Source organism: Fukomys damarensis, unplaced genomic scaffold (genome assembly GCF_012274545.1).
Source record: "Fukomys damarensis isolate Sample0158 unplaced genomic scaffold, DMR_v1.0_HiC HiC_scaffold_16, whole genome shotgun sequence".
Lineage (NCBI taxonomy): Eukaryota > Metazoa > Chordata > Mammalia > Rodentia > Bathyergidae > Fukomys > Fukomys damarensis.
In genome coordinates, this window is record NW_022900928.1 from 104,493,799 (window position 1) to 104,517,531 (window position 23,733).

The 23,733-nt window shown below is 36.4% G+C and overlaps 1 protein-coding gene across 1 annotated transcript; it reads left to right on the forward strand.

Moving 5' to 3' along the window:
• The first annotated feature begins 1,317 nt into the window (after positions 1-1,317).
• Positions 1,318-23,227, forward strand: Icos (inducible T cell costimulator). The gene is made up of 5 exons (XM_033764016.1): positions 1,318-1,393; positions 18,555-18,890; positions 19,550-19,656; positions 20,718-20,802; positions 22,335-23,227. Exons 1-5 carry the CDS (start codon positions 1,336-1,338, stop codon positions 22,346-22,348), a joined length of 600 nt encoding a protein of 199 aa, XP_033619907.1. The 5' UTR covers positions 1,318-1,335; the 3' UTR covers positions 22,349-23,227.
• The last annotated feature ends 506 nt before the right edge of the window (positions 23,228-23,733 follow it).

Consider the following 23,733-nt stretch of genomic DNA (forward strand, 5'->3'; position numbering starts at 1 on the left):
ACCAATGCCGAGACTCAGAAGACTTGTAAAACACTTGGAGAAGCCTCAGCAGCTTGGGAATCATAAGAAAAGCCTCCTCCTGCCTTTCAAACCCTCCAGAATTCCTAATTATGAGGCTGTAGCTCTGGACCTGCTTCTGAGCCTGTGGATTCACACCTTGGTTGCTTGGCCCTTTGATGGCAGCTTCTCCCCTGGATGTCTTCTCTGCAGGCTGAAAGTTACTTTCTCCAGAACTCAGCCTGAACTCAGCATCCTGAAAGCCAGCTTGGACCCCTCGGTGGCAGGACTGGCCGCCTTGGCATGAATGGCTCTGTTTGGTCAAGAGTGAGGGCTCTGGAGCCACAGTCTCCAAATCCAAGCACTGACACTAACTATATGATTCAGGTCAGGTCAGGTATTTTAATATAGACATGGAACATAAATGTAGAAATAATAATCATTTACATACTTACAATATAAACATAATGTTAACTACATTCAGAGTGTATTTTGTACATATTAAGTTACATGTATTATTTTTGCATTTAATTTTATATATGTTTAGCATTAAGATGTATTTCATAGGACACATTTAAGTTCGCATAAATATAGTTATGTTGTTTTCTTATTTTTTACATATCTCTCTGCAGGGATAGAGGGAAAATAACAGGTGTTTCAACTTTCTAGTTTTCATCTGACCCTACAGATATAGCACTCTAGTTTCTACAGACTGCTATAAGAGGCAGAGCAAGATTTAAATAAGCTTAAACCTGATCATATCATTGGGAAAATTGCAATCTACAGAGATTCCTATATAAATATTATTTATTAGATTCTTGTGGTGTTCCTCTTTCAGATATCTTTCTAGCAATTTCCGCAATAATTTCATTTAGTTCTTGTCACATTTCAAAGGCTTTCTAATTTCTGGAGCAAATAGCCCAAGATAGAAAAGTGTCAAAATACATATCTTATTAATCATATGGACATTTGCAGATCTTGATATCACCAATAACTATTGATACTGGGAGATGCTTCTGAGTGCAGTGGCTCTGAAAACAATAGGCTTTGCCTTTTTAAATTGCTTTGTTGGAAGTAGAATAAGGGTAAAATTTTCCTCTATCTTCACAATCATAAATAATCCATAGATTAAATGTTTTACTCCCATAATCAATAATATTTTCCCCATCTAGCCATTGAGATCAATGAAGAGACTCCTCCTTGGCTTGATGGTAAGTGTAACACTTACCAACTCCCACAGAAGCCACATCCTTTTCAGCAAATAGAAAACATCTGTGAACATGAACTCACTATCAGTTTGAATACTGAAAGAGAAGACTGAGGTTACTTCTGGCAAACATGAAGTCAAGTCTCTGGTATTTCTTTGTCTTCTGCTTCCAAACTGAAATTCTAGCAGGTGAGTGGTTTACTGAATATTTCTTATAAAGTTATATCTCAAATGAGCATTAAGAAAAATCAAAAGTTGAAAAATTAGACACCAGATAGGAAGTTACTTTGTTTGTTGAGGAACAGTTTTAGAACAGCTCAAGCACATGGTAAAGGTAGAGTGTCATCTGTTTTTATAGCATTCAGTTTTCATTGTTGCTCTTGATACTGTGTTTTAAGATGAAAAAAATATGTTTCAATAGACCATTAAGATTTAAATTACTTGCTTGGAGGAGTTACCTGTCAGCAGATAAAGTAGAAAAGTAGCTTACTGTTCTGGGAAAAGGATAAAAGGCAAAATGACTTGTGTCAACAGAATGAAAGTTAAATAGCCCTGGCACTTGGGCTATGAATTCTTCTGTGTTGGAAAATAAAAAGGAAGGGCTTCAAAAAGAAGGATTTTGATTTTAATCTTATCTAGATGATCCATTGTCTGAAATTCATAGGTTGCCATAGACTTTTTATTGACTATGTACCAGGCTTTCCTGAGAGACCAGGAGAAATGGATGATTAAAAATATTCTCCAGCCCTTCTAAACATTAAAAAAGGCATTCAAAAGTCTTTGATTATTTTCTCTTGAGTGATATATATCAGATTATATATTAACAAATTGACTAATGCTATCTACAATATAAGTTAAGATACATCCTTCTATTGCTTTTTACTCGACATGTTGTGTTACTTTTCTAACTCTGGACTCTATTCTTGAAATTGGAAAAAGAAAAGTGAAATTGTATTAAATGGAGGTGCTCTTTTAACAGAAAATGTGAGCAGCAGAGCTTTTAGTGGATATGATCTCATCTAGAAGCACATTTTCAGTGGTTCAAAGAAACAGATATTACTTTTCTCTCCAAAAAAATTTCAAAATCAAAATCTGGATTGATCCATCATTTGATCTTGTGATGACCTAAATGCTTTTAAGGGGAATGAGGAATGAGGAATTAGGGTCTATTTGTGACAAAGCCCAACAGGAGTTTTAGGCTAATTGCTTGTTTACACATTTTCTACAACCTCATGAATGCCTTTTGCAGCATAAGCAACATATGAATAGCTCTTGAATTGAAATTAATTCATTCACTCATTCACCAGTACATCCATCGTTCATCACGCAGTACTGAGCACTAGCCACTATGCCAGCTGCCAGGTGTACAATGATGGGCTCAACAACATCACTCCTCGTTCTCTTGGGACAAGCTAACTAACTTGGGAGAGAAATTAATTAAGTAGGCCCAGGAATTAAGGATAATTATAGCCAAAATTCAACTCTAGAGAGAATGTAACAGGACTATGACTAGATTGGGTGGGTGTGTGGGTGGGGATGGGGAGCAAGGTTCACTAAAGTCTTTTCTGAAGAAGTGGTAGTTGAATTGAGATTTAAAGGACAAGTAGGGATCAATGGAAGAGTAGTGTGAAGGTGGGAAGGAGCACTCTATGGTGTGGAGAAAGCAATGCTTATGCCTGGAGGGGGGAAGGTAAGACTAGAGAGCTGGAAGAAGGGAGATGCAGCTGAACTTAGAATGGGAAGTGTGGGGATGGTGCAACATGCGGCTGGAAAGGAAAAAGCGGCCTGACTCTTCAGACTATAGGGCCATATACTACTCCAGTGTACATCATTTTATTTGAAGTTGTAAATTTATAGAGTAGTAGCCTGTCACTTTATGTACTACAACATTTCAAAACCAAATAAAACTATTTTTTATTATTTAAAAAATTTTGGATTTTCTTTCATGAACATTTGTACAAATCGTTGTCAACATATCAACTCATTTGTGCCATTATGATGGTATTAATAGCCCCAGCACCTGGGCTGGGATTATACTCTTGTACTCTAAGAGATACGAATTAGCATTGGTGTTATTTCTGTGGAAGGATAGATCTAGCCTTAGGTGAGATCATTACAATTTGCCAGACTAAGCTGATGAATACGTTGTACTTCTAGAATAATATCCATTTTAGATTCCAAATGAATACTTCCAGGATTTGCTCTTATCACACAGAAAACTGTGCTACATGGCATGCCATTTTCCAATATGATTGGTGGTAAAACTGAGGCATATGTGCCTAAATGGTGATCATAAATACAGTAATGATAGTCATATTCAAAATCCCACCATGACATGTGCCTCCAACAACTGCCACTTTAAAAGCAAAAACAGAGCCAAATTCAAGTAAAGTTTCACACTTGATCTTAGCCAAAAGCCAAGAAGTGATCAAGTACAGTTTCAATCCTTTCAATTCAGTAGGCTTTCTCACTACCTAAAGGGAAAGGTAGTCTTACCTTCACTCAGTGCTTGAAAAAAGAATGTCAGGCCAAGAAAGGCTAAGTGGTTTGTTATACAATAATTAGTATCTGGACTAAGATCAGAGTTCCAATATATCTGACTCCAACACTTAACATTTATTCCACACTTTGTTGAAGTAACAAATCTCAAGGGAGAGAATTTTTGACAATTTTGATATTTAGCAGGTGAACTAAGAAGGTTGTAAATCTTGGAGAGTCTCAATCTTTGATGGGTCTCCATGTAAAATAGAAATGAAAAAAATGTGAACTTCTAACTGTATTTAGAATACCTTTTTTTCTAGGATTCATGGGTAGGGGGAACCACACAGGTGACCTGCTGAATTCTGGTTTAGAAAGACTATTCTGAACACGGTGTGGGGAATGCAGTCTGTGGGAATGACTGAAGGGGGTTTGCCGAAGAGAACCATTTGTCTCATGGTATTCTGTCGGGAAGCTGAAGGACACCTTTGTGCAGTGTACCATCTGAAGCCGTATACTGTAATCCCTGAATTCCTCCACTGCATGTGATCCTCCTCCCAAGAACTCAGAGAGAAGCTAATGGAGATGAACTGACTTTTCAGCCCCTGCCAGTCTCTCAGAACTCTGCAGAAATGTTTTCTTTTGGAATTAGCCCTTCTAGTATTCATGTAGAATTTTAAAAGAAAATCCAAATTGCCAATCTTTTCTTTTGATAGATGAATGCAAGTCATTCTCATTCAGTATAAGAAGAGTAATTCTTTTTATTCCTCCAGAATTGTGCTTATTTACTACTTATTTTCCTTTGTTGTGAAATATTTTCTTTTATTTTTGTTGGTACAACGAAGTTTGTTCAAACTCCCTTCTTTGTCTTTGATACATTTGGAAGGTGGGCTACATGTCTTAATTCATTAAGTGATTATCAGATTCAGGGGATCTCAGCTGAGTGTCTATGTATGCCTTGCCTGATAGGCCTAACTATTATCCCCTGCCCTGACATCAGAACTTGATGATATCCTTCCCTTGCCACTTTCACACTGTTTTTAATAGTGTAGCCCTACCCCATACATTGGTTTTGTTTAATTTAAAAGTTATAGCAGCAGACCATGGATAGCTTTCCTCTCACAGCATTTCCATTTCGAGAGTCCTTTCTTCACATGTACATCGGGTCACATCTGTTAGTGACAACATCATTCTGGACACATGCAGCTGTCTTGCAGCCTCTGTTGTGAACTAGTGGCCATTCTTTCCTCCAGGTCTCCTCAACTCTTTTGAGTCCTAGCTGCCTTTCTTTTGCCCTGATAGGTGTTTGCTGTCTTTTCTGGGCCTTGGATACTTGGGCTGCAGTCTCTTCTCTCAGTGTCCTGTGGGTTTCCACCCACTGTCTGCTGGGTTATAGGGTTTTGAGTGAAGAGCTCCAGGCTAGTTTGAAACCCACTCTTTTATAAGGAGCTTCAAAACTACCACCACCACCCTAGAATTTTGCAAACCTGAAAGTTATTCATTTAAATACTGAGATTGATAGATTCTACCAGAATATCCTTCTGTTTCCTTGTGAATTTTCATTAATGTTTATTAGGACTTGGTGAGCTTTTTAAATTTGCAGATTTAAGATTTCTTCTTCACTTCAGGCATTTTTTTTTCTTCTAGTACTTTAAAAATCATATCTTTTCCTCTGCTCCATTTTTCTAGAAGGTTATTATTCTCATGAAAGATCTAGAGTCCCCTTTTTTCTCATTATTAGTAAAGAAAATGACTTTCATAGCTTGGGTTGCTTGTTAACCGAATTCCTTCAGATGAAATAGAATACTGTAGTTTTTAAGTTGTTAGAAGCATATTCCCATTTCTTGGTAAAAACAAAATGTAGGTATGTAAGGAGGACTAAGATTCTCATCTTAGGTTTGCTGTCTGTATAATCCATAACATTACTGGACTAAAAATATTAATATAAGTATTCACAGTTGTAAATGGAACACAACTTACAACTTACAATGTATGCTACTGTCATCTTCTAAGAATATTGAATTTGATATGTAAAGCTATTTACTGAGCTTTCCAAATTTTTAAAAATATATTTTGAAATCATTGGTTGTCTATGAGTACAAAAGGTCACATCTTCTTTGTGAGTGGTACCTCTGTGCTACTGCTCTAACAAACTCAGTCCGTGAAATGGCATTTTTTGTCATTGTATTGTCTTCAAGAAAAAAAGGGCATTTGGCACCATGTCCTTGAAATGCCCCTTTTGTTTCCCTAAGATTCTTGCCAAATTAGTGGGACATTTCAGCACATAGGGATTGGAGTATCAGACTAAATATTATTTGAGGGAACTTAGGAACTGAAAAAGCTAGTATTATATGTAGAAACTTCCTTTTTGCCTGTATGCCAAGTCAGCTGTTCCCTGGAATGCTAGTCACACACCAAAACAAAACAAAGCAAGCCAATGATGTCACTGCTTGTGACAATTAATAAAATTCCCTCCCTATGATAACTGAGTTTGGGACAGACCATTGTGGAATGCTACAGGCCAGGTGGCTGCTACTGGACAACCCATATATTCTCTGGAAATATCCTGTTCAGCCAGCCAACACTGGACACTGCAAGTACTCTCTGGTGGTATCCACTCCCTCATACCTTCTGGCAAGTAACTAGTACATCCTTCTTCCCCAAGTCCTTATCCTTTTCCCAAGCCTATTCTTTCCTATCCTAGTCTCAAGCCTGTTTCTTCCTGGTGATACCTTCCTAAACTTCATCTCTTACAAACCATCTATGAGTATTTCTTTTTGGTCTCAGGGCAACCTACTTCACTACCCTAGCCCAGCTGGGCTGCACACAAGACAGTCGTTGTAAATAAAATAAAAATTTTGTCATTTTGAAATCTTCCTATAAAAAATTAAAATTATATTTTAGAAAGTGGAACAAAAGTACATATAGATACAAAACAAATTGAAGTCATTAGTCAAAAAAATTGCTCCCTCTACTGGTTTGGACTCTAAGGTTAGACAAACATGAGGATTTTCAAGTGCAAAGAGAAAGTCAGAAATTAGGATATGAACCTCTTGTGAGCTATGCATAATGTAGTGATGCTCATATCTACTTTGCTTGAGGAAAAAATGGGGAAATAGGTTGTTCCTAAGTCAGGTGACAGAGCTTGGTTTTAGTTGACCAAGAGTGCTGATTGTGTGAGCCGTGTTGGTACAGATATAGCACTTTCTACATGCAATTCAAGGTCATTTAAAGGTTACTTTTTTGGAATTTGAGCTATCAAACATTTTATGGCTAGTATTTCCATTGTCCTAGGACATAGCATCAAAAAATCTATTCATGAAACAACAACAACCACAATCTATTAAAATTCTGTTTATCTTATACTAAAACAAAACTGTGACTAAAAAAAAAAATCCCATAGAAGTGCCTGTTTGTACTTATATAATATGACAGAAGTTTCTCATGGATGTGAATCCATTTCTGTACATTTCTGCAGGCAGTTCAGTTATAGGGTAACATTAAGGATTTAGACTCTGCCAGAGAAAAGACCCGGGCTTTTGTGCAGGTTCAAATGCACTGCTCAGTTTAATACTCTCTGGCTAATGACTAGGAAAATAAGAGCATTAAATTCAGGTAATGCACACCTAAGAAATTGTTCTTATACTTTTTTATGTATGATAGCTCAATCACAGAATACATATGTAGCACTAACGTGAATAGCAGTATAAGTATTGGGGGCAATAATACATCTATTATACCTTGAAGGAAAAATAGTTTAAATTTATTTTTATATCTAGTTTAATGTTAAAAATCTCTTTTTGCTTTTTATTCCACAGCAAGTCTGTTTAGAGCAGTGGTGGCAAGCCTATGGCATGTGTGCCACAGTGGGCTGTTTGTGTCATTGAAAGCTCTAAAAGGTTCGCCATCACTGCTTTAGAGTCTGTTTTTTCTTTGTGTGTTTGTTGTTTTCGTACTGGGGAATGAACTCAGGACCTTGTGCTTGTGAGGCAGGCAGCAGCACCACTGAGCTAAATCCCCAGCCTTAGAGTCTATTCTTTAGTTCCTATAAAATTGGGGAATTGAAGAAGATCATTGAACTAGGAAACTCATTAAGTTTGTGGAATCTGGTGTCATATTTATCTCCATTCAAATTATGGCTCTACCACATGTTGGCTTTATTACCTGGGGCCAGTTATTCAAGAAGCAGTTTCCTCAGCTGTAAAAAATTAAATTAAGTTAAGTTAAAAAATAAAATAAAAATAGGCTTGTTTGAGGTGCAAATGATATGTTTCATATAATAAATTTAACACAGTACCTTATACATTAAAAGATCTCACTACTTAGAAGTTGCTGCTGTTGTTATGTGGAGTCCTGAAACTACTGGAGTTTAAAGAATTGACTGGGCATCATTCAGTTTGAATCTTTGCCTTTGGCTTGAAAAAATAAGTGTTCCCCAGAATCCAGCAAGTAGAATCTCTTCCTTTAATGTGGCCCATTCCAAGGACGTTTCCAATAGCAAGCGTAGCCTTTGTATTCTTCTATTCATTCACTTAAAAATATTAGCGCTTCTAGGATGTTTCAAGTCCTGAGGTCATTTAGGCAACCCTCAGGTAGCCTTTATCCTTGTAGAGCTCATTGTTAAATGAGGAAGAAGGAAAAACATTATTATGCTCTAAAATGATAGACATTATAAATATATTGGTTTAAAGCATTATTGAGAGCATAGAGATAGGAGTATTTGGGGAAGCTTAGAAATACTTCAAGAGAGGTACCGACATTTAAAATGGTTCCTAAGACTGAATAAAGGTTTCTAGTCAGGTAAAGGGGGAATGAGCTATTCTAGTATATGGAGACAGAAGTATGATGTGAAAGGAATGGCCGAAAAGTTCAGTGTGGTTTGAACAGATGGTCAATGGGGTTGTGAGACCACCTTGGGCCAGGCTAATGGAACTGGTTTCTTACCTTCTTAGTTTTCTTTCTCCCATCCTTTCTGTGGCACAGGGCTGGGTTCATTTAGTCTCATGTTATTTCCCTACTGTGATAATTTCAAATCAACGGCAAAGAAATACCTGAGTAATTTATCACAAATTAATTATTTTGTGAATAGTGCCATAAAGTTTTATAACATCTTTGAGATAGATTTTTTTCATTTTTCATGAAGAAATTAACTAGGAGAAAACTGATCTTTTACTTTTCTTGTTTTGCACATGCATAGATCCAGGATTGTTTTGTGTAGAATTCTGGGGGGTAAAAATAATTCACATGTGTGTGTGTGTGTGTGTGTGTGTGTGTGTGTGTGTGTGTGTATTCTTTGGGCTTTTTTGGCTTTGTCTTCACTTTTCTTCACACTTTTTGGCTTTCTTTTCCTATTAGTTAGGAATTTGCATTGGATTGAGTTTATCTTGCTTATTCTTCCTATTTTCCTGAGCTCAATAAATTCTTTATATAACAGATGCCTTTTAACTTTAATGTAAGAAATGATACACACATAAAACTCTACTAACCGAGATTGTATAAGTTTCAGTTAGTAGACTCAAAAGAAATGATCAGAAACACAAAACTTGCTGGAAGATAGGTAGAACTCTTGAAGATAGTGGCATAGGAAAAGACTTTATGAACAAATCCTCAGTAGCACAGGAACTAGCACAAAGAGGTGGTATTGTTTTTGTGAAAGATGAAGAAAGAAGCACATTTTTAACAATGAAGAATTTCTTAGTAAAAGATCAGATTAACTAAGACCTAATATAAGCATTGTAATACATAGAACTTTGCCCTCTGTGTCACATTCCTGTGCTCTGCTAAGGTAAGCTTATCATTATGTGATTACAGAAAATGTGTTTAATAAGCACAATCAATAACTGCAAACTCAGGAGATCTTATCTTTCTATCACTCTGAGATCTTTGTCAAGGTTTGTGGTTAGTCTGAGTTAAAGAGAATAAAATCACATTGCTGATCTGTTTTATACCTCTGTATTGTGTGAGTTCTGAGTGTCTTTTACTAAGGATTTTCACCCATGGCTAATACACATGCTTGCAGAGACCTAACAGGATCACTCATAGACAGACCAACTTATACTGGAGAAATGAATGAATTTAGGTATTGAAAAAATCAACTTGCATATAGATTCCTCTAAATCATGGCATAGTTCTTGGGTGATAAGCTTTCTTCAGAGATTTTCTTAACAACCTCATGAAAGGAGATGCAAATGCTTTTATCTTTGAAAAGTTTGAAAACCTAAAAACTCAACCAGTATAAAAATTCTGATTTTACCTGGAAAACATTAGTTTATTAATATCAACAAGGGTATTGTAAAAAATACCATTAGTAGCAGTTAACAGGTTTGAGCCTCTGTTGGGAAGAATACACTCTTTTAGACATGGTACTTAGTGTGATTTGGAAAAAATAAACCTGTTCTCTACAATGATTATAATCTAGGTGGACCACATGAAGGAAAAGATATTAAAACTAAATAAAACTATTAAAAATTCAGATTTCAGACATAGGACCAGGATATAAATTAACATATTCCTATTTGTGCTTTTAACAGCATTGTTAAAAGCTGCAGCATAGTGTTTATTTTTACAGATTACTAATATGCTGTGTTTACGGAATGCTCATTGGTTCAGAGTCCCCCATCCTGGCCATTTGTTTTGGGCAAACTTAACTATTGTGTACTTTGGGGGAATCTAAAGAATCAATTAGGTTTGAACCTGTTGGTATCTTTACGTAGAGAACCTTTATCTTTAAAGCTCAATTTTCATTAGAACCTGACCTCTCTGTTTTGTGGTGAGTTGTAAACAAGACTGTGCATCTTCCTGTTTCCAGGAGCAAAAGCCATGTGGTGTAATTAACCCTGGAACCATGTCCTAGTTATGAATTATGTAATCCTGCAAGACACTCAAGTTTCCAGTCCCAGTTTACATTAATATAAAATGAAAGCTTTAACTTGATCATTTCTAAGAGCCGTTTTGGTTCTCATATGATGTATCCCATGCTTCTATCCAGATTTAAGCCACTGAAATCTACATTTGCCTTTGTTCATTCATCCACCCATCTAACAAATATTTACTGCAGCTTACTATATTCCAGATGCTTTTGTAGATTGTTGGGATGGATTGATGTGTGACAAACAAGGTCTCTGATTTTATGCTTATGGTATAGTGTGATAAAGATAATAAAGCAGTATACAAACAAATAAACCAGATAATTTTAGGCAGTGATAAATGTTGATATCTCAGGTAATATGACAGAAAATGACTTGGATGTATAATTTGGGCTGGAGGATCAGTGGTTGCTGAAGATGTGTCATTGTTCTTCAACAATGAGAAAGATTCTTCATATAAAGATCAGAGAAAATTTTCTAGGCAGAGAAACAAGTCCAGAGCCCTAGAAACCAGCTTCATGTGTTAGAGGAGTAAAAAAGAAAGGCAGTGTGACTGCAATGTAGTGACTAACTGTTATAAAACAGCATTCAAGAAGTAGGATGGGTTCCTAGGTAATTGGAAACCAGGATAAGGAGTTAGAGGTGGTATTGTTTTTGTGAAAGATGAAGAAAGAAGCACATTTTTAACAATGAAGAATTTCTTAGTAAAAGATCAGATTAACTAAGACCTAATATAAGCATTGTAATACATAGAACTTTGCCCTCTGTGTCACATTCCTGTGCTCTGCTAAGGTAAGCTTATCATTATGTGATTACAGAAAATGTGTTTAATAAGCACAATCAATAACTGCAAACTCAGGAGATCTTATCTTTCTATCACTCTGAGATCTTTGTCAAGGTTTGTGGTTAGTCTGAGTTAAAGAGAATAAAATCACATTGCTGATCTGTTTTATACCTCTGTATTGTGTGAGTTCTGAGTGTCTTTTACTAAGGATTTTCACCCATGGCTAATACACATGCTTGCAGAGACCTAACAGGATCACTCATAGACAGACCAACTTATACTGGAGAAATGAATGAATTTAGGTATTGAAAAAATCAACTTGCATATAGATTCCTCTAAATCATGGCATAGTTCTTGGGTGATAAGCTTTCTTCAGAGATTTTCTTAACAACCTCATGAAAGGAGATGCAAATGCTTTTATCTTTGAAAAGTTTGAAAACCTAAAAACTCAACCAGTATAAAAATTCTGATTTTACCTGGAAAACATTAGTTTATTAATATCAACAAGGGTATTGTAAAAAATACCATTAGTAGCAGTTAACAGGTTTGAGCCTCTGTTGGGAAGAATACACTCTTTTAGACATGGTACTTAGTGTGATTTGGAAAAAATAAACCTGTTCTCTACAATGATTATAATCTAGGTGGACCACATGAAGGAAAAGATATTAAAACTAAATAAAACTATTAAAAATTCAGATTTCAGACATAGGACCAGGATATAAATTAACATATTCCTATTTGTGCTTTTAACAGCATTGTTAAAAGCTGCAGCATAGTGTTTATTTTTACAGATTACTAATATGCTGTGTTTACGGAATGCTCATTGGTTCAGAGTCCCCCATCCTGGCCATTTGTTTTGGGCAAACTTAACTATTGTGTACTTTGGGGGAATCTAAAGAATCAATTAGGTTTGAACCTGTTGGTATCTTTACGTAGAGAACCTTTATCTTTAAAGCTCAATTTTCATTAGAACCTGACCTCTCTGTTTTGTGGTGAGTTGTAAACAAGACTGTGCATCTTCCTGTTTCCAGGAGCAAAAGCCATGTGGTGTAATTAACCCTGGAACCATGTCCTAGTTATGAATTATGTAATCCTGCAAGACACTCAAGTTTCCAGTCCCAGTTTACATTAATATAAAATGAAAGCTTTAACTTGATCATTTCTAAGAGCCGTTTTGGTTCTCATATGATGTATCCCATGCTTCTATCCAGATTTAAGCCACTGAAATCTACATTTGCCTTTGTTCATTCATCCACCCATCTAACAAATATTTACTGCAGCTTACTATATTCCAGATGCTTTTGTAGATTGTTGGGATGGATTGATGTGTGACAAACAAGGTCTCTGATTTTATGCTTATGGTATAGTGTGATAAAGATAATAAAGCAGTATACAAACAAATAAACCAGATAATTTTAGGCAGTGATAAATGTTGATATCTCAGGTAATATGACAGAAAATGACTTGGATGTATAATTTGGGCTGGAGGATCAGTGGTTGCTGAAGATGTGTCATTGTTCTTCAACAATGAGAAAGATTCTTCATATAAAGATCAGAGAAAATTTTCTAGGCAGAGAAACAAGTCCAGAGCCCTAGAAACCAGCTTCATGTGTTAGAGGAGTAAAAAAGAAAGGCAGTGTGACTGCAATGTAGTGACTAACTGTTATAAAACAGCATTCAAGAAGTAGGATGGGTTCCTAGGTAATTGGAAACCAGGATAAGGAGTTAGGTTTTATTCCAAGTGATGTGAGAGAGCCCCAGAGGTTTTATATGCAGAACAATGACACCATCTTCTCTTATATGGCTGATTGTCCTTGTTTCTCCATGAAGGGTGAATTGTAAATGGAAAGAGTGAAAACAGAAAGTTAGGAATCTTTTACAGTCCTAGAGAGGGATTATGGTTATTTGGGCCAGTTGCAGCTGGGATGAATTGGATAGATTATGTTGGAAATAAAACACAGACACAGAAAATTAGACCTTCTTCTTGCTGACAGATTTTAGTAGTAGTCATGTAAGACCTGATTGTTAATGACCACTCTATAGCTTCATGTGGTTGCCTGCTTCCGTTGGTTGCTGCAAGTGGCACTTTGTGGATTGAACCAGAAATCTTTTATGCACTCAAGAAATTATATGACCTCATATAATTTCTGAATTCCCCTGGTCTAACTGTGTAAGATGCCAGAAAGCAGCTGAATCATGTTATAGGACAAGGAGTGTGAAGGTGAGGGCGTTGTAGGATGCCCGATACATGGACCATGTATATGATAATTTATTGGAGATGATCATGTCAAAGACAGTGGGAGAGAGGATACTTTGGAGAAGGATTTTTTGTAAGATTTGTAAGATTTTTTTTTTTTTTTTTTTTGTACCAGGGATCAAACTCAGGTCTTTGCGATTGCGAGGCAGGCAGAAGGAGTCTTTAGAAGGATTTTTTGTAAGATTTGTAAGATTTTTTTTTTTTTTTTTTGGTACCAGGGATCAAACTCAGGTCTTTGCGATTGCGAGGCAGGCAGCAGAACCACTAAGCTAAATCCCTGGCCTGAGAAGGATTTTATATTAAGAGGTGATATGTGGAGGAAATGTAAATGTGAAAGAAAGGAAGACAGAGATTGTTGAGAGCTATACCCAAAAATATGTATAGCTGCTTGTATGGCAGAGGAATTATGCAAACAGATTTGATGGATAGCACACCAAAACAAACATTAGATATAAATATTTGTGCTGGGATACTAGTACTCCAGGTGGAATATTAGACTTGGAGATAAGTCCAAAGGGGACAGAAAAAAGATCCAGCTGCCTCTGCAGTCATAAAATGCTAATGATTTCAAATTTTCCTTTTAAATTGTCTATCCATTAAATGCTAGCTATTGTTACAAGGAATATTCTCCTTTTAATGTCACATTTCAAAATGTTACCGAAGGCTGATAATTTTTGATTTCGTGTCTGAGCATATCTGTTCGATAGATGCAGAAATAATTTTGAAGTAATTGATTAACTGTCAGGATTTAAAGCATTCAAATTGCAGATGTAGAATTGCCAAATAGTTTTCAGATAGAAAGCTTAAAACCCGGGTATGTGAAAACATGTCAGCCTTCTTACACTATTTTTAATAATAAAGAAGTGACCCAGGCATTTTTAAGGCCAAAAATGATAAAATGAATGATTGAGAGCAACCAGTAGAATGACAGGTTTAAATTACCTGTTAATTTCAGTGGCACACCCCTTAGCATTGCACTCAAGAAAAATTCAACCTTTCCTGGCCTTCCCAGATAGTTATGTAGGGAAGAAATAACCACATTAGTTTTAATTTTTCCTAAACTCTTGGCATGTTATAAGAGTGGAAAAGTGAATTACTGGGAATACAGCTTCCCCTCTGGGGGGCTTGTCAGTTTTAGCTGTCTTGTTTGTGATCTCATCTGGATATATTCTGATCCACAATCCACAGAAAGCAAGGGTTGGTAAAACATTTTTTGTTTCACTTCTTCATTTCACAGATGAGGAGGCTGAAGCCCAGAGGGTATCCTACTCCTTGAGCCTTTCTAATGGCAGGGCTAGAATTTGCTTAGGGTCTTCTGGAGAGCCACAGCATTTACTTCCATCACTATATCTTATCTTGTGTTGGGTCATGGTCACAGAATGGGCACAAAGGGGAAAAAGTGCTGACAAAACAGTCTTCAGAAATAGAAGGTGATGCACCTATGTTTTTGTGCGTACGCACTGGCCCCAGACACTTCGCCCCAAGAGCTCTTTGTTGTTTCCTGCTACCACTCTAAAGCCTCTGGGAAATTCAGTCTCAACATATCTAAAGGAACCGAGAGCCAGTCCACTGATCTTATCTTCTGCGGTAGTCGAGGCAAAAGCATCAAAACAGTAGTTGTACAGCATAATTTATTTTTAGACAAATAAGTCCCCAAGCAAAATGCTCTTCATTTTACTCTAATGTAGACTGCACTTCTTTCAATGCCATTAATTCTTTTTCTTTTTTGCCACTGGCTTGGATTCGACCCTCAGGTCAGCAGGTCTGAGTGTGGGACTGCAAAGAACAGGAAAATGCTGTAGGAGAGAAGGAGAGCAAATGACTAGCTTTTGGTCCTGCTCTGCCCTGAGAGTGTGGCTTTAGGATGGTACCCGGCTGTCAGCTCTTGCAGGGGAATGGGCAGCTGGTTGGAGTTACCTCAAGACTGAGCAAACACCTGGCCACCTGGGACCTCCTTCAGCACAGGCAAGGTGGTGTAACTGTGTGCCGAACCAGTGTTGCTGCAGATGACCCAGGGATCGGGCACAGTGAGGACTGTGGATCTTGGACCTTGGACTCTTTTAGTGATTATGCATGAAATCACAACCTGTGAACTTCACTTATCAAAGTTTCAGGTTACAAATCCCTTTACTCTCCTCCTAGACAATCTGTGCCAAATTGACAGGTGGTCTGTTTCAGTGCCTTGAAGATCTAATTCCCCTGTATCCTAGCCTTTATTGCTGATATTGAACCATCTCTTGTCGGTATAAAAGTTTCTTATTAGGAGGTAATCAGTCTTGTTTTTCTAGATTGTTTTGGAATTCTCATTAAGATATATATATATAGGTAGCATATTTTTAAAAATCTGCATATAATTTGTTGGATTCTGAAATCTAAATTGTGACTACATTCCAAACAATTAATTTATCCTGCCTTTTACTTTGTCAGTTATCTCTATAGCCTTCTCTAATATGCTTTTGTATCTGTCCATAGAATTTTTAATTTTAGTGCACTTTTTACTATTTTATTCATTTTCCATAAATTAATTGACTTAGGCTCAGCAGTCATATCTGCTTTTATTTCCTTAAACATAAGTTCAACTGTTTTATTTAGAGAATCTGATAATTCAGATGTAAAATGTTTGTTAAAATCCTAAAAAATATATTTGTGGGCTGCTCTCTGTGGTCTATTGTTGCCTTTTTCTTCTGTGTTTCCTTATTTTTAGTAGCATGCTTGTAATTGCAATTCAATATTATTTGTAGGATTAATTTGACATCTAGACTATAAATCTTTTCTTCCTAGTATAGACTGAATTTTTGGCTTCCAAACCGAGGGGTAATAACAGTTCCTTGAATAATCTGCAATAATGCATAAGATCCTAATAAGATTACTAACATTTAGAAATGGGAAGAAAGGAGCTAAAGGTGTAGGGAAGGTGGGATGGGTAGGGGAAGTGTAAAAAGGGAAAAGAAAAAAATGTGAGAGAATGAAAAGATGAAAATAAAGTGTTTGTAGATGGGAAGGGGAGGAGAGGGTGAAAGGAGGGCAGGGACAAGGGGAAAGGTACAAGAACCCAACAATGAATGTAACTGTACTGTATCCCTAAAATGTACCAATAAACTCAATTAAAGCTGAAAAAAATAACATTCAGGACTTGAGGTTTTCTGAAATAGTGAAGTGATTTGAAGAGGGCTCTTATCTGCATGGAGGTTGGTTTAGTTATGGTACTCAGAGTGTATAACTCTTTGGAAACTGAGATTTAGGGGGAGAAAGCCTGCTACTAGATTCCTCACTCTGTAGACTCTGGGAGACAAAACAATATAAACAAAAGCTTGAAATTGGAAGAACAACAAATGTTCTCATAGCAAATGTAACCTGGTAATTTCTCCTTTTTTTTTGGTCAGCTATTTTATCCTTAAACATTATCTTTGGACAATTTGGTTGTTTTGTATTTTAATTAGTACTGGTTGTACTGGCATTAATGAAAAATCTAACTCTTATAGTTATTTTCATAATCAAATCCCCAGTCTTAAAATGTATTCCTTAGGAATATGAGAGGCATTAATTAAATCCCTGAAAGACTAAGAAAAATAAGTGATTATGGTGAATCTTAAATAAAGTTGAAACAATTAGTGCCAGCAGAAATGTGGTTAATATGCTCTCCTGCCCTGAATGATGCTCGCCTTAGTTGGTGCATTCTTTTTTTACCATTTTAATTCTTTTTCCCACATTACTTTTTTAAAGCACTACTTTAAGAAAGCAATATGGCAAGGCATATAGTTATAATAATGTTTAACTGTTTAGACTAAATGTCATACTATTTACACAAAAGCAGAATTCTGAAAATAACCTTAATATTCAATATTAGTGGATTTGTTTTAATAAGTTATGACAAATTAGCATGGTAGCACATAATAGAGTAATTTTAAAAGAAAATTATGAGTATATAAAAATCAAATGTTTATAATAAAATGAAATAATGAAATAAAATATCAAATGAAATAGCAATAATAATAGCAGAACATAAAATAATATCTATAAAAATAAGTCTATTATCTGGAAGATAAAGAGTAAAACATACAAAAACAACAACCAAAGAAAGAGAGCAATTTATAATTTGAGCAAATTTATAATTTGAATTTATAATCTAGAAGTACACAATCTACACCAGGCTAAAGCCATTGCAGTTTCTTCTGTCTGTGACCCCAAAATGGCTGACAAGAACTACCTTGATTCCTATGAGCTTAAAGTTTATTTAAAGTGAAAAGCTAGCAGAACTCTGAGGCTTTATCTTTATCACCAGGCTTCAGTGCAGTTCTCAGGGAATGAGGTTTGGAGAAGATGCATCACTAGCATTTGAATATAACTGATTTGTTCTTTTCTTCTCAAGCAGGTAGGTATAATATAAATATCTACTAATATGTGATCATTAAATTTTAGTTTCAGCTATTTTATTTTTTTTAAGTTATTTTTTCCTAATGTCTTTCTCCAAATCTTTTCTTGTTCAACTGAGGGTTTCTGATGCTTCAATTTCAATTTTAGAAGTAAGTGCTTTGAGGGGGCCATTTTCTGATCTGCTAATCAAAATTCTAGCCTATCCCAACCTCATCTGAATAGCACTCTGTTCTTGCACAAATTATAACGTATCACTCCACATTTTTTGTTTACTATTTATCCCATTGTGAAAGCTCTAAAAGGGCAGGGATCATAATTGTTTGATTCTTACTACCTAAATATGTTATTTAATACCTAATGCTTTACATATTATATATTCATTTATGACAAATACATGTCTGGTTCAATTTTTTTCTAGGACACAATTTTACCTTTTGTTAGTTTTTAATGGTTTGTTTGGATGTAAAATTCTTTTATTTTGTGCAATGGAGGTGACTTTGGGAAGAGATCACATTTATGTTTAAATGTAATTATTAGGACAACATCTTCATAGAATGTTACTTTTGCCTCATTTTCTTTCTTTTTGTCCAGAAGAAATCAATGATTCTGCCAAGGATGAGATGTTTACTTTTCATCATGGAGGTGTACAAGTTTTATGCAGATATCCGGAGATTGTCCAGCAGTTTAAAATGCAGTTACTGAGGGGGAAGCAGATACTCTGTGATCTCAGTAAGACAAAGGGAAGTGGAAACAAGGTTTTCATTCAGAATCAGATGTTCTGTCAACTGCAGTTATCCAACAACAGTGTCTCCTTTTTCCTGAAAAACTTCGACAATTCTCACGGCAGCTATTACTCCTGCAACATATCCATATTTGATCCTCCTCCTTTTCGACAGATTGTTACAGGAGAATATTTGCATATTTACGGTAAGACATTGCTTTTGCTTTGGGGCTTAAGAGTACATACACATTTTGACAGTCTTCTCGCTAATGAAAACAAACCGATACCTTTCGTGCTGGAGTTCATTAGGTGTAGTTTGTGACAAATCATTTTTGATGAAATATACAAGGGATGGCTTATCATCAATAGTACTTATTGGCAATATGCAATTTAATCATATGGGCTATTGAGTTAGAATTAGGTCATGTTTGTCTTCAAACCATATATGCCATTAAAAGCAGGAAAAATTAAGACAAATACCCAAATTCATGGCTTAATGATAATTATTGCTACTCGGTTAAGGTATAAAGTGGAATGAAGTGAGAAGATGAAAATCATAATTTTGGAGCATTACTTTTCCTACTTACTGTTTGTGTGTGTGTGTGTGTGTGTGTGTGTGTATGAAAGTACAGACAGAAAAGCCTTTTCTATTACATGCATTTATAAACATAATATTTGTATAGTCTTACATTTTAGCCTCTGCATCCATGCTATATAATAAGTGATGTTAGTTACTGTTTACTGAATGTTATGATTATCATGAAGAAAAACTTGATTTGATTAAAAATTTCTTCAATTTTTATGTCTGGGCACTGACTGATTTGATTCTTAAAGATTTCATTAATGTATCTTTTTTCCAATACAGAATCACAGCTTTGCTGCCAGCTGAAATTCTGGTTACCCATAGGATGTGCAGTTTTTGTTGTAGTGTACAGTTGTGCATGCATATTTATTTTTTGGATTCAAAAAAAGGTGGGAAATTTCTATTTTTTTTTTTGCACTTGCTTTCCTGAGTAGTTCACTTTGCTCTTTCCAGAGTAATTTGATCAACATGTAGACTGTTTTTGCCCCAAATATGCTTACTAATTAAACTAATAATTTGGACTAAATCTTATTTATTTTATAGCCTACTTTGTTCCAAAAAGGACTCAGTGGCTCAGAGATAGGTTACTATTACTATTATTCAAGAAGGATAGGATATTAAAGCCAAGAGAAGGCAAGAGGTTAGGAAGGAGGTTAAAACAAAAATAGATGCTTCTGATTTTTTTTTTTTCAGTACCAGGAATTGAACTCAGAACCTTGCACTTGCCATGCAGGTAAAGTGCTGCTGAACTACATTCCTGGCCCGATGCTACTGATTTAAAAAAATATTAAATGTGGGTTGTAGATTTGAATCTAAGATTTGAATTCCTAAGAGTTAGGGCAGCAATGAACTAATTGTTATAAGTTTCACTTAGCTGGCAAGTTAAGATGATAACGAGAAAATCTTACAAGGGGCCGGTAGTAACTGACTCCTTGTTTGTGAAGAAAACTGCCAAAAAGCTATTCAGAAAGATAAAACAAGAAAAGTAACAACACAAATCTCTCTGTGTTGTGGGACTTTCTTTTTAATCTTTCACATTGCAGGTTCTCAATCAAAGAACTTAGCACCAATCTGCACACCATATGAGTGCGCTAATAGTACCCAAGTGTGGGGCGGTTGTGCAGATGGTGAGTGTATCTCTGCCAAACTAGAATTTGAAAAGGAGGTAAGGAAGGAAGAGAATGATATAGGGCTGACAATCTTAAGTCCTTTGGGGAAAGAACAATAAAGGCAAAAGTAAGAAGGAGACTCAGTGGAAAGCTCTTTTCATTTCAAGCCCCTTTCATAGTGTTCTCCTATTTGGCCTGCAGCCAAGAACCTAAGTTTATGATTACTCTTTCCTCATATGCCACTCCAATAGACAACAAAGCATAGAAAACAGTCACGAAACAGGTGGTGGGGCCGGGTGGGAGTAGCAGATAACAAAGCATGTTTCTACTTTTTCTTCCAGAAGTATGAACCCAGCATGCATGATGCGAATAGTGAATACATGTTCATGGCTGCAGTAAACACAGCTAAAAAACCTAGATTTACAGGTACAGCTTCACCTGGGAACTTGGGTAGGGGAGCGAATTTGTTCATGATAAGCCTGGGATTTTAATCTTTAATTCCAAAGGAAAGGAAAATATCTTGCAGGTTTCATTTTAGTAGTTTCTGTGAAAAGGAGGATTTTTTTCACTTTAACTGAATTTATGCCCTCCGTAGTATATTGAAAGCAAACAATATGTTTGTAAATCACTATTGAAACTACATAAACAGAAAGTGCATAAGCCATCATTTTATCAATGCAATTTTCCAATTGGCATTTGGGATGATTGTAAGTCTTTGTTGGAAGGTTCGTTAAGAGGGGGCATTTACCGAGTTTCAGTTAAGTACAGTTATTGACTGTAGCACTATGGGGATGACACAGGTGGATGGAAATTTTGGACTGAGATTAGAAAAAGAGATCTGGGCTGATGCTACTGAGGGAAAGAAGGAGAAATAGATGGAGGTATTCAGTTATTTCAATGTAAATATGTGTAGGTTTTGGAAACTTGGATGGCTTCAGCAATGTTAGGTGGAACTTTTGATCTTTTTTTATTTGAGAATTACAATTTCATGCTGTCAAGTTTGAGAAGCATCCACTGGAAGATTTGTATGTCTTATGTCTTTGAAAGTAGAATGATGTTAGACACATAAAGAAGCAGAAGCTACTGCATTTTTAAACCACTCAGCACTTATGGGCCATATCAAAGGGACACAAGTAGCTTGTGTTGTCATGGAATTACAGCATATAAAAGGAGCTGAAAATGCACTGTCAGTTCATTTCCTCCTGATTTTAGATGACAGGCATTGACGGCCAATGTTGGTTTGGTTCTCCAGGCAGTTAATACTATATCTTTTTGACCCTTGCAAAGAAAGAGCTTTGTTTCATTACTTTGCAATTGAAGAAATATATTTTATCTCAGCCACTGTGTTCATAATAATGTGCTCTTTGTTAGTTTGGACCCCCTAAAGCAGAATATGAGATAAGAACTTGGGTGCACGTAGCTCATTTGGGATGTAATCCCGGGATTTAGTGAGGGAAAAGGAAGAGTGAGACAGGTGAGGGGAGAGAGCAAGTGGACGGCTGGGGACATGTTCCCAAGGTCTCAGCTCTAGGTCACAAAAGCCTGGCTTCGCTGGGCTTCTGCAAAGTATAGGGAAGGATGCCCCTGCTCTGGCTTATTCTCCTGAAGGACTGTGAATGTGATGTTTACCCAGTCCATCACTAGTGGTTTGGAGTTGCCTGTAGGAGACATTAACGCTTCCTAATCTGTGTACTGTGAGGAGACCAGGTTCATCAGAGTGAGGAGTTCAGATAATGTTTGTTCTAGGTGCTAAGAATAGGCTGAGTAAAAAACAAAGAATTGGTCCTGGGTCTTGAAGAATAAAGATGAGTTTAGTTGATTGTGTATCTCTATATGTGTATGTCTATATGCGTATGGGTTGTGAGTATGTGGATATAAGAAGGAAAGAGAAAAAGCTTGTTGAAGGGAATGGGCACATAGAGAACTTTTAAAGACTTTATGAAAAATTTCTTTTACAGATGTGACCTCATAATCTAGACCTCTGGCATCCGGGTGTGTATCATGTGAAGTGAGAAATTCCCTTATTTCCTGGACCACAGACAATCTGACTTGATTTGACTACATGTGTCTCCTGCCTATGTTTTGTTCATTCTGGACCAGTTACCATATTAATCAATAGGGATTTTAAAAGACTGCCTCTGTATTGCCGAGTTCTCTTGAAACAAACATCCTCTTACAACTAACCTTATAGAAGGTCTTGCTCATATGTGCTCAACAAACAGACCTCCCTGGGATGGAATTCCCGCACCTGCTCCTTGCAATGCACCATCCAGTAAAACAAACTCATTTACAAAACAAAAACAAAAACAAAAACACAAAAACAAAATTAAAAGATGCTGAGTTGTATTCATCTGCAAAGCAAAGGAGCAGCCAATGGCCAGCATTTATCCTCATTTTATGAACAAACTACCTCTTCTTTCTGTAGGAATGGCATTCCTTTGTAATTCAGACAGTAGAGGAAGATGCTTCACAACTGAAGCTATTTTATTTTGGAGATGTTGATGCATAATATTCTGTACTAGCACAGTAGTAGCTACATAATATTCTCCTCTAATTTTGAACCCCAGTTGACCACTCCACCAAAAGTTTAGATGCCTTCTCTTGCCTTTTTAAAAAAATACTTCTACCCGCCTACTTGACAGCTGGTAGCCCCTCTGAATAAGGAGGTATGTCTACATGTTTCTCCTTTGCTGCTCATTAAAATTGTGTGTGTATATATAGCCCCTATAATTTGTCTATCATTTGCCTATATTTTCCCTACAAGAAAATTTTGCCCTGGAACAACATCTTCTTACTCCAAATTCATTTAAAATTGCTTATTTTGTTGATATTAGTGATAGGAAACATTACCCAGAAACAAAAACAACTTCATTTTATTATCCTCTTTTCTACCACTATCTATGTTTTCATGGTGCTATTAATCACAAGCTTGGCTGTTTTTGTAGATAACATTAAAATTGCAAATGAACAAGCCCACATTTAATTGGTAAGCATTCTCCTGGGGTAGAGTGAATCACATTTATTCCAGAAGCTGCAGTTATTGGAAGTTCCTGCCAGATTGTGACCATGCTGCCTCTGGACTTGGCAGGTCCATTTAGCCCCAGGAGCCTGGAGAAGCCCTTCAAACTGGGGTCGAACTCTAGGGTGAGAGATTCCACTGAGCCTGGGACAAGCAACTGATTTGTCTGCAGAGGCTAAAGTCACTCTGGGAATCAGAGTGGCTGTAACTACACTTGTACTTCTAGGAGCTGTGAAGAAATACACATGGGTCAGAGCACAGTTCCTTTTCCTTGAAGCTATTCTGCCTGGAAACTGGCCCTGACCCTTTAAAACAGTCTTCTTTAGGATATATATATA